General features: G+C 40.5%; 1 protein-coding gene across 2 annotated transcripts in view; it reads right to left on the reverse strand.

Annotated features, from left to right (window-relative positions):
- Positions 1-12,409, reverse strand: part of USP2 (ubiquitin specific peptidase 2) — a 121,556-nt gene that overhangs the window by 22,015 nt on the left and 87,132 nt on the right. For both annotated transcript variants that reach the window (XM_053691372.1, XM_053691371.1), the window contains exons 4-5: positions 7,862-7,912; positions 7,025-7,145 (exon numbers count right to left, since the gene is read on the reverse strand). In XM_053691372.1, the coding sequence (XP_053547347.1) occupies positions 7,025-7,145; positions 7,862-7,912 (172 nt within the window). The remainder of the gene's footprint in view (positions 1-7,024; positions 7,146-7,861; positions 7,913-12,409) is intronic.

The following is a 12,409-nucleotide window of genomic DNA, read 5'->3' on the forward strand; positions in this document are numbered from 1 at the left end:
GGCTGCACTAAAATTTGCTGAGACTGCTCTCCGGCAGTTCGTAGACCTCAGGGAGGCTGTGTACATTGCGTCAGTAAGAAATGAGGCTGAATCTTTAGCTGTTTGTGAGCTTCCAACAGAATGTAATGGGGCTTAGGGCAAGATCTATCAATTTGCGAGCAGACAGGATTCACAAGTTGTGGACCTGTCTGCACTTGATCACAAATTGGGGAGCGGATATGTTCCCCTTATTCATCATTACACAAGGAAACACTTGTGCAATGCCACCCCCTACCCTCATGCAACCAATTGTGTGAGAGTAAGGCTTGTCATTGTCAATAATCTCGGTCGAATGAATCTGGGGTGATTTTCATCCGCCAACTCCAGTTTATCAGAGAGGGTTTATGAAACAGCGGTTTAAACGGCTGCTTCATAAATATCATTTGCAGGTCCAAATGAGCGAGCAAGCAACCAGCCGATTGAGGTATTCACCTTGTCATAAATCTGCAGATAGTTTGTGTTTCACTGTGTATGTTTATATCTGTTGGTTATTGTCATTCTTTGTCATTGTTTGTGTACATTCCTCTGTCTTGCAGTGATTACAAGTCTTGGTAATAATTGCTAATCTATTTTGTGAATGTTTTTCTGTGTGATTTGCTTCTGTATTTTTTACATTGTGTGTCTTACAAATATGTTACTGTGAACGTGTGTGTCACTGTGTATGTTTGCTCCTGTTTATTATTGACAGGAAGTGTGTCACAGTCCGTTTGTGTTTATCTAGGAGAAATTATTGTCATTTGTATTAAAGTGGCTTTTAAAGGGACAGTCTACACCTTTGTCATCTTAAAGTCTTACTTTAGATTAAATTGCAAATAGCCTCCTGCACCCCTTTCTATATCATGCATGATGCAGCAGGAACAGTAAAAAAGTTATTTTAAAATTACTATTGTTTTGGGTCACATTGAAATGGCTGCCAAGCTTTGCCCACTGATGACATCACAATCTGGGCTGCATTAAAGGCTTCACTAGTTGCAAAAGATTCACTAATTGGATTCAACAGACTGTCAGTGCTATTCAGCAGAGTGCATAGATGCAGCCCAGATTGTGATATCAAGTGACCAGAAACAATATTCATTTTAAAATAACCTTTTTACTGTTACTGCTGCATGATATAGAAAGGGGTGCAGTAGGATATTTGCAGCTTAATCTAAAGTAAGACTTTAAGATGACTAAAGTGTAGACTGTCCCTTTAATATCTTTGTGTGTCTGTACCAGTGGGTTATTATTTTGGTAGCTTGTGTGTATTTATAAATCCTGGTAGCCAGGGAGCCATGATTTTTTTCAATTTTATCTGTGGCTCCAAAATTATCAGATTATTCTGTTTATATCAACCTGGTTTCTATGCTAGAATTGCAGTTGGCTATTCAAACCCTGAATATTGATTAATGGGAAGCTAAGGCAAACCATTTGCACAATTGAAACAACAGTATAAAGCATAACTTTTTGACGTACATTTTTCTTTCATGATTCAGACAGAGGGGCCGAATTATCAAGCTCCGTATGGCCCCTGATTCCCCTGTTTCTGCGCAAGCCTTCAGGCTCGCCGGAAACAGCAGTTATGAAGCAGCGGCCTTAAGACAGCTGCTCCATAACTGGTCCGCTGCCTCTGAGGCTGCGGTCTGCAATCCGCACGATCCTATACGATCAGGCTGATTGTCACCCCCTGCTAGCGGCCGCAAATCTGCAGGGGGGACAGCATTGCACAAGCAGTTCTGGTGAGCTGCTTGTGCAATGTTAAATGCCAACAGCATACGCGATATCTGTCGGACATGATACGCTACAGCGTTTCATGTCGGACAGACATTGATAAATTGGCCCCTTAGCATGCATTTTCAAACAACTTTCTAATTTACTTCTATTACCAAATTTTCTTTGTTCCCTTGGTATTTGTCAAGAGCACTATATGGCAACACTTCTTCTTGCCATGTAGTGCTCCAAAAGACACCTACCTAAGTTATTTCTTCAACAAAGAATAACATGGGAATGAAGCAATTTCATAATAGAAGTAAATTGGAAACTTTTTTAAAAAATTGTATGCTCTGTTTTAATCAAAATGAAAGTTTTTAGGTTTCATATCCCTTTATTATTTCCATCCCTGCTGCATATATTTATACATAAGCACCCACCAACACTACACATGAAAAGAGGGAAACATAAATTTTCTATCCTAGTGGTATCTAGATTTTACTTACATTTATCAAGCCCTGGGTTATGATATCTGATGTGATGACATGTTGTTGTTGTTGTTGTGTGTGTGAAGATATTTTACACTTTTTGTGCTGTGTTGCAGTTTGTTGTCATACTTTGCACTGTGTGTGCATGTGATTTAATGAGAAGTTTCTCTGTGTGTGAATGTCTTTGGCTAGTGTCTGTGGTTCTGTATGTCCCTACTAAAGGCATCCTGTTTGTGAATCATCTCTTGTAATTCCATAGTTACTAGTTATAGGATTCAAATCTCTGTAGTAGGTGTGACTTTGTAAGTTGCCATGTGTCTGTTTTGTACTGTTTTGGTTTATGACTCACCCTCAAGGACAATAATACAGATTGCTTAGCTAAGATGTAACAGGTGGTATGCCCTCAGAGTCAGTGTGTGTGTGTGAGAGTGTGTGTGTGTGTGTGTGAGAGAGTGTGTGTGTGTGTGTGTGTGAGTGTGTGTGAGAGAGTGTGTGTGTGTGTGTGTGTGTGTGAGAGAGAGAGTGTGTGTGTGCGTGTGTGTGTGTACATCTGTGCACATGTTCCAGTGCATTTTATTTTAAAGATGTGATACACTGTGTATTCATGTCAGTGTTTAGCTGTATTTATCTTTTTCATTCAACATCCATTCATGCCTGTTGGTGTTTGTGTATTTACTGTATCTGTCATGAAGACCTCATAATTTTAGCATGTCAGTGTTTACATTTTCTTTATTTTTTTTTTTAGTCCTGTATTTGTATGTCTGCTATTCACAACTTTTTATCATAACTTTTAAAAAAAGCCAAGGTTTTTGTGAATAATTTATTTTGTTACCTACAGCTGCAGAACCAGACATGGGGGGGGGGGGGGGATTTATGAAGCTGAGGCAGACAGGGGCGCACATATGCGCCCCTATCCGCTGCAGCTCTCCTCTGGCGGGCTGAATTCTCCAAGCGGAATTCAGCATTGCACACGAGCACTATTTTGCGTTTACGTGCAATCCCGCCCCTGCCCGCACACAGCCAATTATGCGCGACAGGGGCTGTAAATCTCTGCAGTCGGACTAGACCACAGAGATTGAAATTCGCCACCTAAGAGGTGGCGAAAGGGTAGGGAAGCAGCGGTCTAATGACCGCTGCTTGTTAAATATGGCGTGCAGGTTCTCTTATAAGAACCTCCAGTCATAGGGAGGCGAAGCCTGCTGAAAGGGCTTGATAAATCGCCCCCATAAGGTGCGTTCTGCTCTTTTCAGGAGAGTGATTTTTATGGGCCAACCTGTCAATGCAGAGTGATAGAAGACAATGTCCTCTTCTCAAGACAAATTTGAGTTGAAACGCTAGGATATCTTAAGTCATATTATAATCACTTTCATGTTACAGGGTGACGCAATATGACAGACATGTCATGTTTGGTATCAAAATAATCCTCATGATGACACAATGGGATCTCTTATGAGGGTATGTGTACTGTATACACATTACTACAATTATAAGTTATCCTATTAATTCAGCCACGGTATGCAGAATGGTTTATGATGCTCCTTAAAAAAGGGACGGCTACGTTCCTTGCCAACTCTGGAAGGGTCCTGGTCAGAAAAGTGACCTCAGGGAAAAAACATGTTTAATTGTGATTTCAGCAAAATAATTGTCATTCTACACGGGAGGCTACTGGCAACAGCGTGTTTGGCTATATTTTTGCCATCTCCCTGGAACAGAGGCTATTCTAGTAAAGTTATAGGTTCTGTTATATTTTCTGTCTTTATCTAATTTTTTTTTTTAAACTGTTTTGCTTTTGTTTGTATCTGTATTTGTTAATTCCTTTTTTATATATGCACTATGACTCTTTTTTGTTCATAATAAATGTTCCCTTATAAGGTTTTTGCATTTGTCTAATATTTGAACCATGTTAACTAGAGACTAGCAATAGTATTGTGTTTTTTTATTGATTTTTACCAAATTGTATTTTGGGATTTTTAATCTGTAAGTCAGGGTTTTTCCTTTGGATTCACATATAATAATTTTAAGGTGGTAGCAGCAGAGATAGTTTAGTGTGCGTGGCATTAAAGGAGAGTTTGGGCATTTTTATGGGTTTAGTACAGACAAGAGAGTGTTTGTTAACTTACTGAACTAAGTCATAGGCCCCTATTTATCAAAGGTCTTGCGGACCTGATCCGACAGTGCGAATCAGGTCCGCAAGACCTCGCTAAATGCAGAGAGCAATACGCTCTCCGCATTTAACATTGCACCAGCAGCTCACAAGAGCTGTTGGTGCAACGCCGCCCCCTGCAGACTCGCGGCCAATGGGCCGCCAGCAGGGGGTGTCAATCAACCCGATTGTACTCGATCGGGTTGAATTGTTGCGATTCCTGTCCGCCTGCTCAGAGCAGGCAGACAGGGTTATGGAGCGCGGTCTTTGTGACCGTTGCTTCATAACTGCTGTTTCTGGCGAGTCTGAAGACTCGCCAGAAACACGGGCCGTCAAGCTCCTTTCGGAGCTTGATAAATAGGCCCCATAGTCTTGCCCATAGTGGGTAGACTGTAATGAACTCGTAAAGGTGGAAAGGGTCGGCTAACCCTTTCTGTGACAAACTGGTGACTGTTGTAGGGTTGGTTAAACTCACTGGGGCCGATTTAACAAACCGTCAACCAGCCCCAATGCATCTGTTTCCACACGAGTCTTCGGGCTGACCGGAAACAGGAGTTAAGAAGCAGCGGTCTTAAGAGGCTGCGGTCTGCAATCCGTCTCATCGTGTACGATCGGGTTGATTGGCACCCCCTGCTAGCGGCCAATTGGCTGTGAATCTGCAGAACCAGAACTGCTTGTGCAATGTTAAATGCCGACAGCGCATGTTGTCGGCATTCAGCGATGTCTGACGGACATGATCCGCTACAGCAGATCATGTCTACCAGACATTGATAAATTGGCCCCACAGTATCTTTCATCCCGGTGCTTATATGAGCATTTGTACAGGTGTTATGCTCAAGCATATCTGTGTCCCAATATACATGTGTCTAATATTTTACAATGTAAAGTATATGTGCATTTTATCTAAATTTTTGCCCTTCTAAATATCGCTTTATATACCTCAGCTCATAAACACATAGGCCTAGATTACAAGTGGAGTGTTATGGACAGTGCAGGGTGCGATATCAATATCGCAGGACCAGGCTAATCTCTGGTATTACAAATCCATGGTAAAAAGAATAAAAGAAAATATTTAGGGGCCGAATGGAGCTTGATGCCCCTGTTTCTGCGCAAGCCTTTTAGTTATAAAGCAGCGGTCTCCATAACTTGTCTGCTACCTCTGAGGCTGCAGTCTTTAATCCGCCCGATCCTATACGATCGGGCTGATTGACACCCCCTGCTAGCGGGGGGGGGGGGGGGCATTGCACAAGCAGTTCACCAGAACTACTGGTGCAATGATAAATGCCGACAGTGTATGCTGTCAGCATTTATCGATGTGTGGCGGACATGATACGCTACATTGTATCATGTCCGCTCACACATTAATAAATCGGCCCCATAGTGTGGCAGACATCTTTTTAACGAGCCTTATACTTTCAATGCATAGCGTGACTGATCTGAACTTCTTTCATTTCAAGTTGAAAGTTATTTGTATGCATGAGCGCAACACATACTAGGGCTAATAAAAACTTAAAATCTGAAGTATTAGTGTTAGGAATAAAAGTGTACACATACATACACATATGTATACACATTTTTTTTTAATAACCATCATCTCTCTCTTCTCGCTCTTAACTATCTTTCTCGACTCCCTCCTCTCTTCAATCTCTCTTTTTAGCCTTTTAATTCTCTCTCAGGCCATATCTTTTCTTTACACTTTCCCCTCTCTCATATCACTTCACTTTTTTTTTTTTCTCCATTTTCTCTTAACTCTACCTTTTTCTCCACTTTTACTTTTCCTCTACAATCTCTCTCTCTCTGCCCCAATTACCCTCTCAGAAGTAACAGTCTAAGCACTAATGGGGTCCCTACAGCCCTAGAGGAATAACATATCCTTGCACTTTCCTGGCTATATAATATCCCTTTAGATAATAGTTTTAGTACATAGCACAAACTATGAGTTTGTCAGTGGCGCAATAGGAATGTACATTCTGCAAATACAATGTGCCAACTTTGCTACTCACAACGTGCCACCAGACTTCAGACTCAACATTCACTAACTAACTTTCACTCGCCACTGTTACATTTCCACTTGCCAATGGCTAGTGGGCTAGTGGAAATTTTGAACCTTGAGTATATATATATTTACCTTTCAGCCCTTCCCAGTACAACACCTTGTAATGTACCATATCTCTTTTAAAAAAATGTTAACACTTTTTTGTTTTAAAATCGAAATACTTTAAAAAAGCATTGTTCTTTACTTAGGAGAAAATGCTATTTTTATATTTAAATCTATCTATCTAATTATCTATCTATCTCTATCTGTCTATTATCGCTCTCTCTCTAGCTATCATCTATATACGCAAGATATATACTGTATATATATTTTTTTTGTAGTGTGCCCTATAGAAGTCTATGAGGAAAGGGATTTAAAGCAGCCGCACAATTTCCAGATATAAGCACACCTGACTTTTTTTGCTCTAGAGCAAACCTTTTACTTTAAACTTGTAATTTTGATTTAACTTGCTGTGTTAGAGCTCAATAACACTAAAATGTTTGTGCTCCACTTGTAATCGAGGCTATAATCTGTTGTGTGTCTGTGTGACCTTGTATGCTGTCAGCATTTGCGTATTTAGTATATATGTACATTTTTACCTTCCTCACACCCAACTCCAAGTAGATCACTCACCCTGCATGATTGCCGTATTGCCACTTTTGAAGTTGAGGTCCCTTCGGTGTGTATTCTGCAAACAGTAATCTCTTAAGTCCTTTGTGTTGCTTAGGCATTGGAGTATAGAGTTCATGAAACACTGCAACATAAACTCAGCGTCAGGCTCATACTAGAACACGATGCATGACAAAAGGTAACTGAGCAATAGGGTTGCCAACAATCCTCTATTTTCTTTGTTCTCCCGTGAACAGGGATGGGCGAATGTGCTAAAAGTGCAATTCATTTTGGGAACGAATAGTCCTGTGGACATTCGTTTTGGAGAATCGAATGTTTAATAAGAAGGAAAATCTATTTTCCTCAGCATATTCTTACTCCTGTTTTCCTTCTGTTTCACCTCCCTGCATGTGAAGCTAAGAGGAGCAGGGTGCTGTACGTGGGTGCCCCAACAACTGCAAAGTTATGGGTCAATCATGGGGTTAAATGCTGTTGCATGTGTTCTGTCAATCAAGCTTTTAAGTCAATGCTATAAATGTGTTATCCAGCTTTGATTTAACATTATGATTGTTCAGGGGCACAATTGTTCAGCAGTCAGGGGCACAATCACTGGTGTGTGATTATTCCAGACAATCGAGGAGTTAAGTTATGATTGCATATATTTTGTTAATAGGTATGAATGTTTGATGATATATACTGTTTATTTTTGAGTAACTACTAGTGTATTTTTAGGTTACTATTGTATAGTTTGCCGATTTCCTGCGTGAAATTTTGTCGATTCTTAGGTCCCTTACTTTTTCCCAAAAAGTTGGCAACCCTACTGTGCAATGATATGGAATAGGTATAAAATAAAGGACTTACTGTATTACCAAGATTCTTAAGGCCAACCAAGCCCTGCACAACTTTAGACGGCTGCAAGAAAGAGAGAGAGAGAATGTTTAGAGACGAAATGATCAAAAGAACAAATGATGGCAGCTAATCCTGAGGTCATGGACAGGAACAGAGGGAAGGGGCAATACAGAGTGGGCAAAAAAAATCATGAAGAGGGCTGAAGATAGAGGGAAAAAACATGCAGACAATGGGGCCTATCTATCAAGCTCCGAAAGGAGCTTGACGGCCCGTGTTTCTGGCGAGTCTTCCAACTCGCCAGAAACAGCAGTTATGAAGCAGCGGTCACAAAGGGCTAGATTTATCAAGCCCCTACGGCTGCAAGTTCTCACAAGAACTTGCTCGCCGTAATTTATCAAGCAGCGGTCACCAGACCGCTGCTTCCCTAAGCTCTTCGCCACCTCTATTGTGGCGAAATTCAATCTCCTTGGTCGAGTCCGACCGAGGAGATTGACAGCTTCTGCCCGCTCGTGATTGGCTGTGCGCGGGCAGGGGGCGGGATTGCACGCAAGCGCAAAATTGCGCTCGTGTGCAATGTTGATTACCTGCGGGTAATTTCGCCCCGCCACAAGCGAGCTGAGGCGTACAGGGGTGCGTATTTGTGCCCCTGTATGCCTCAGCTTTGATAAATCTAGCCCAAAGACCGCTGCTCCATAACCCTGTCTGCCTCCTCTGAGCAGGCGGACAGGAATCACAACAATTCAACCCGATCGAGTACGATCTGGTTGATTGACACCCCCTGCTGGTGGCCCATTGGCCGTGAGTCTGCAGGGGGCGGCGTTGCACCAGCAGCTCTTGTGCTGGTGCAATGTTAAATGCGGAGAGCGTATTGCTCTCCGCATTTAGCGAAGATTTGCGGACCTGATCCGCACTGTCGGATCAGGTCCGCAAGACCTTTGATAAATAGGGGCCAATATGGGAGAGAATGGCACAAAATAAATAGAAGAAATAAAAGGGGCAGTAGGTACAGAAGGACAGTAAGAGGGCACAAAAGGGAGAGAACGAAGCGATGGCTTAGAAGGGGGGAAGAACATGCAGAGCGCTCACGAGAAACAATTGGGAGACTACAAGGGGAATAGTTACTGATCAGGGGGAAAACTGCAGAGGGAACAAGTGAGGGGAGAACTTAGGGCTAGATTTATTAAGCCCTTACGGCAGCAAGTTCTCTCAAGAACTTGCTCGCCGTCATTTATCAAGCAGCGGTCACCAGACCGCTGCTTCCTGAGCCTCTTCGCCACCTCTAATCTGGCGAAATTCAATCTCCTCGGTCTAGTCAGACCGAGGAGATTGACAGCTCCTGCCCGCGCGTGATTGGCTGTGCGCGGGCAGGGGGCGGGATTGCACACGAGCGCAAAATTGCGCTCGTGTGCAATGCCGAATACCTGCGGGTATTTTCGCCCCGCCACAGGCGAGCTGAGGCGTACAGGGGCGCGTATACGAGCCCCTGTATGCCTCAGCTTTAATAAATCTAGCCCTAAGTGAGGGGATATGATGGTCAGGATAGCATGATTATATGGGGGTATTTATATTTTTATGCCCAGCCCTGCTGGTTTATATTTTCATATATATATTCAGCAATATTCTGCAGATTTGTAGTAACTGTAGCAATACTCTCTCAGTAGAAGTTAAACTCTGCCCTGTAGCACTCAGGTGTGCCCTCCCCCTTCCAGCTATCCCAGTTCAACAACTGGAATTTGAGCTGGAATCAACTGGTCCTGGCAGCAGTAGTGTCACAGAGTGCACAAGCTGAACGTATCTTGTGGGGGTGACAACCAGGCTTACAGGAGGCTGATGGGAACTCTGCATTTTTGCAGCTATGTCACTAATCACATTAGTGCCCTTCAGTCAACCTGTTCACAATGAGGTTGCAAAAAATGTAATTGCTTAAAGGGACATAAAACACAACATTTTTCATTCATGATTTAGGTAGATCATACATTTGTAAACTACTTTTCAATTTACTTCTTTTATCTAATTTGCATCATTCTTTTGATATATTTTGTTGAAAAACATATCTCGATTGGGTCAGGAATTGGAAGCTAGCTGCTGATTGGTGTCTGCACCTCTTGTGATTGGCTTACCGATGCGTTTAGCTACTTCCCAGTAGTGCATTGCTGCTCCTTTAATAAAGGATACAAAGAGAATAAAGCAAAATTGATAATAGAAGTAAATTAGAAAAATATTACAATTGTATGCATTATCTAAATTGTGAAAGAAACAATTTGGGTTTCATGTCCTTTAATGTCACCTCACACAGAATCTCAGTGAGTTGTCTACTTCCCTATAACTATTATTGCTTTATTTAACCCCTTTCAATAACTACTTTTGTATAACCTTTATAATCCCTCTTTATGTGTATATCCTTTTATTGCTCCATAAAACCCATTCATAGAACTGTTTTTGCTTAATGTAATGTTTCCCCATTACAAGGTTCAACAAATAATAGACATCAAGGTGCATGAAAATAATCATTGTATGATTCAGGGAGAGAATACAATTTTAAACAACATTGCAATTTACTTATATTATCTAATTTGCTTCAATTTTATTTGATATCCTTTGTTGAAGAAATAGCAATGCACATGGGTGAGCCAATCACACGAGGCATCTATGTGCAGCCACCAATCAGCAGCTACTGTGCCTATCTAGATATGCTTTCCAGCAAAGGATATCAAGAGAATAAAGCATATTAGATAATAGAAGTAAATTAGAAAGTTGTTTAAAATTGCACGCTCTTTCTAAATCGTGAAATAAAAAATATGGGTTTAATGTCCCTTTAAGTTATGATTGCAAATAATATGTTATGTAGCAGTGATTTAGCACATTGATTGCAACTCTCCCCTTGATGGTGTGCCTTGGTATAGGAGCATATTACTTTTTCCAGGCTGCTTCTCCACGTGACAACCTTTCTCTCTCCTTCTATTTCCTGTGGGCCACTGACAGTGATTGCCACTGTTTGCCATTGTGTCTTCCAAGCAATTAAAATTACTGCTGTGTGGCTTTAATGAGCAACTTTAGAAAAAAATTTTGCTATTTTTTGTAAAGCATTCTGATCCACCCCTATGTGTTTAATCCTTGTTAAATGGTTAAACACATAGATAAAATATAGCTCAGAAGCTGCAAGCACTGCAGCTCCTCAGCAGAACATAGCCAGTAATTGTCAGCTATCTCTGCTTGGGAGCTGCAATGCTTGCACTTTCCAAGCAGGAATATTGTTCGTATTACAAGTTGAAAGTAAACGTGTACCGATGAGAGCAATTCTAATTTGTGCTTGTTTGGTTAAATAAAGTGTTATATACACTAATACAAATATTCATATAAATATTAAATAAAATATTTTATAAGGGCTAAAAGGTGTATGGTATATCACAAGGTGTTTAACCTCTTAAGGACATATGACGGAATTTTTCCGTCATAAAACCATTGAGCAAACTGAAAGCTGTGTCCTTAAAGGGATAAATGGAAAGGCCTATGATATATATATATATATATATATATATATATATATATATGTTTGTATTTATATATTTTTACATTCCAGTGTTCTTCACATAGGGGAAAATGCTCTTTGTATTTTTAAATAGATGTTCCTAAATATATTTGTATATATCTATAATTATATATAATCATATAGGTATTTAGGATTAAATATATATTTTACAAAAAAATAAACACATATATAGCAATATATATTTAAAAATAAACATATTTCTTCTATGTAAAGAACATTGGAATGTAAAATATTCTTCACATCGGGCTGAGCGCACTTGGGTAAATGCGGTATCGGGTTAGTGTGTAAGTGAAAAGTGTTATTTTTTATTTTTTTTGAACAGTGCACTCCATTGAAGTCTATAGGGGGAAGAAGTTAACTCGGTCGAAATATCTGAAGATGTCGCGCTTCAATTTTCGCTTGTGCGCAAACCATTTGCTTTCAACTTGTAATACTTGCGCTAACCTGCATATGTTACAAGTTTACTTCTGGCAGTGTTTGCACTTGAGCGAAAGCATTAAATAGCGCCCCGTTTGTAATCTGGTCCATAGTAAGCTAGAATCAATAATGAAAAAAAAAAATATGGGCTAATGATTGAGCACAAAACATGGAATTCCGTTCAGAAGAAAATTAATTTTGACCTTCCTGTGAACATCAAACAAAGCCAAACCCATTCTTAAACTAAACTGATTGTCGTTTCCCTGGTTCCTGCTATAAGTCATTGTCCTCTATGTATTAAAACATGAATCGCGTGTCAGCGAGATATTGTAGTTGAAACATACTGGTTGCTTCTCAGTTAAACGTAATGAACTGAATTTCGTTTTATTATTATTATTATTATTATTATTAATATTATTACCTATTATTTATAAATCAAAATAATTTAAATTGGAACAGATGGAGAGGACATTGCTATTGAGTACAGTTAGTTGTAGATTCATTTTTACCTAAACTATGCAGACTCTCAGAGGCGTAACTAGAAACCACAGGGCCCAGGTGCAAGAATCTAAGAAGGGCCCCCCCCCCCCACC

This window comes from Bombina bombina, chromosome 8 (genome assembly GCF_027579735.1).
Source record: "Bombina bombina isolate aBomBom1 chromosome 8, aBomBom1.pri, whole genome shotgun sequence".
Taxonomy (NCBI): domain Eukaryota; kingdom Metazoa; phylum Chordata; class Amphibia; order Anura; family Bombinatoridae; genus Bombina; species Bombina bombina.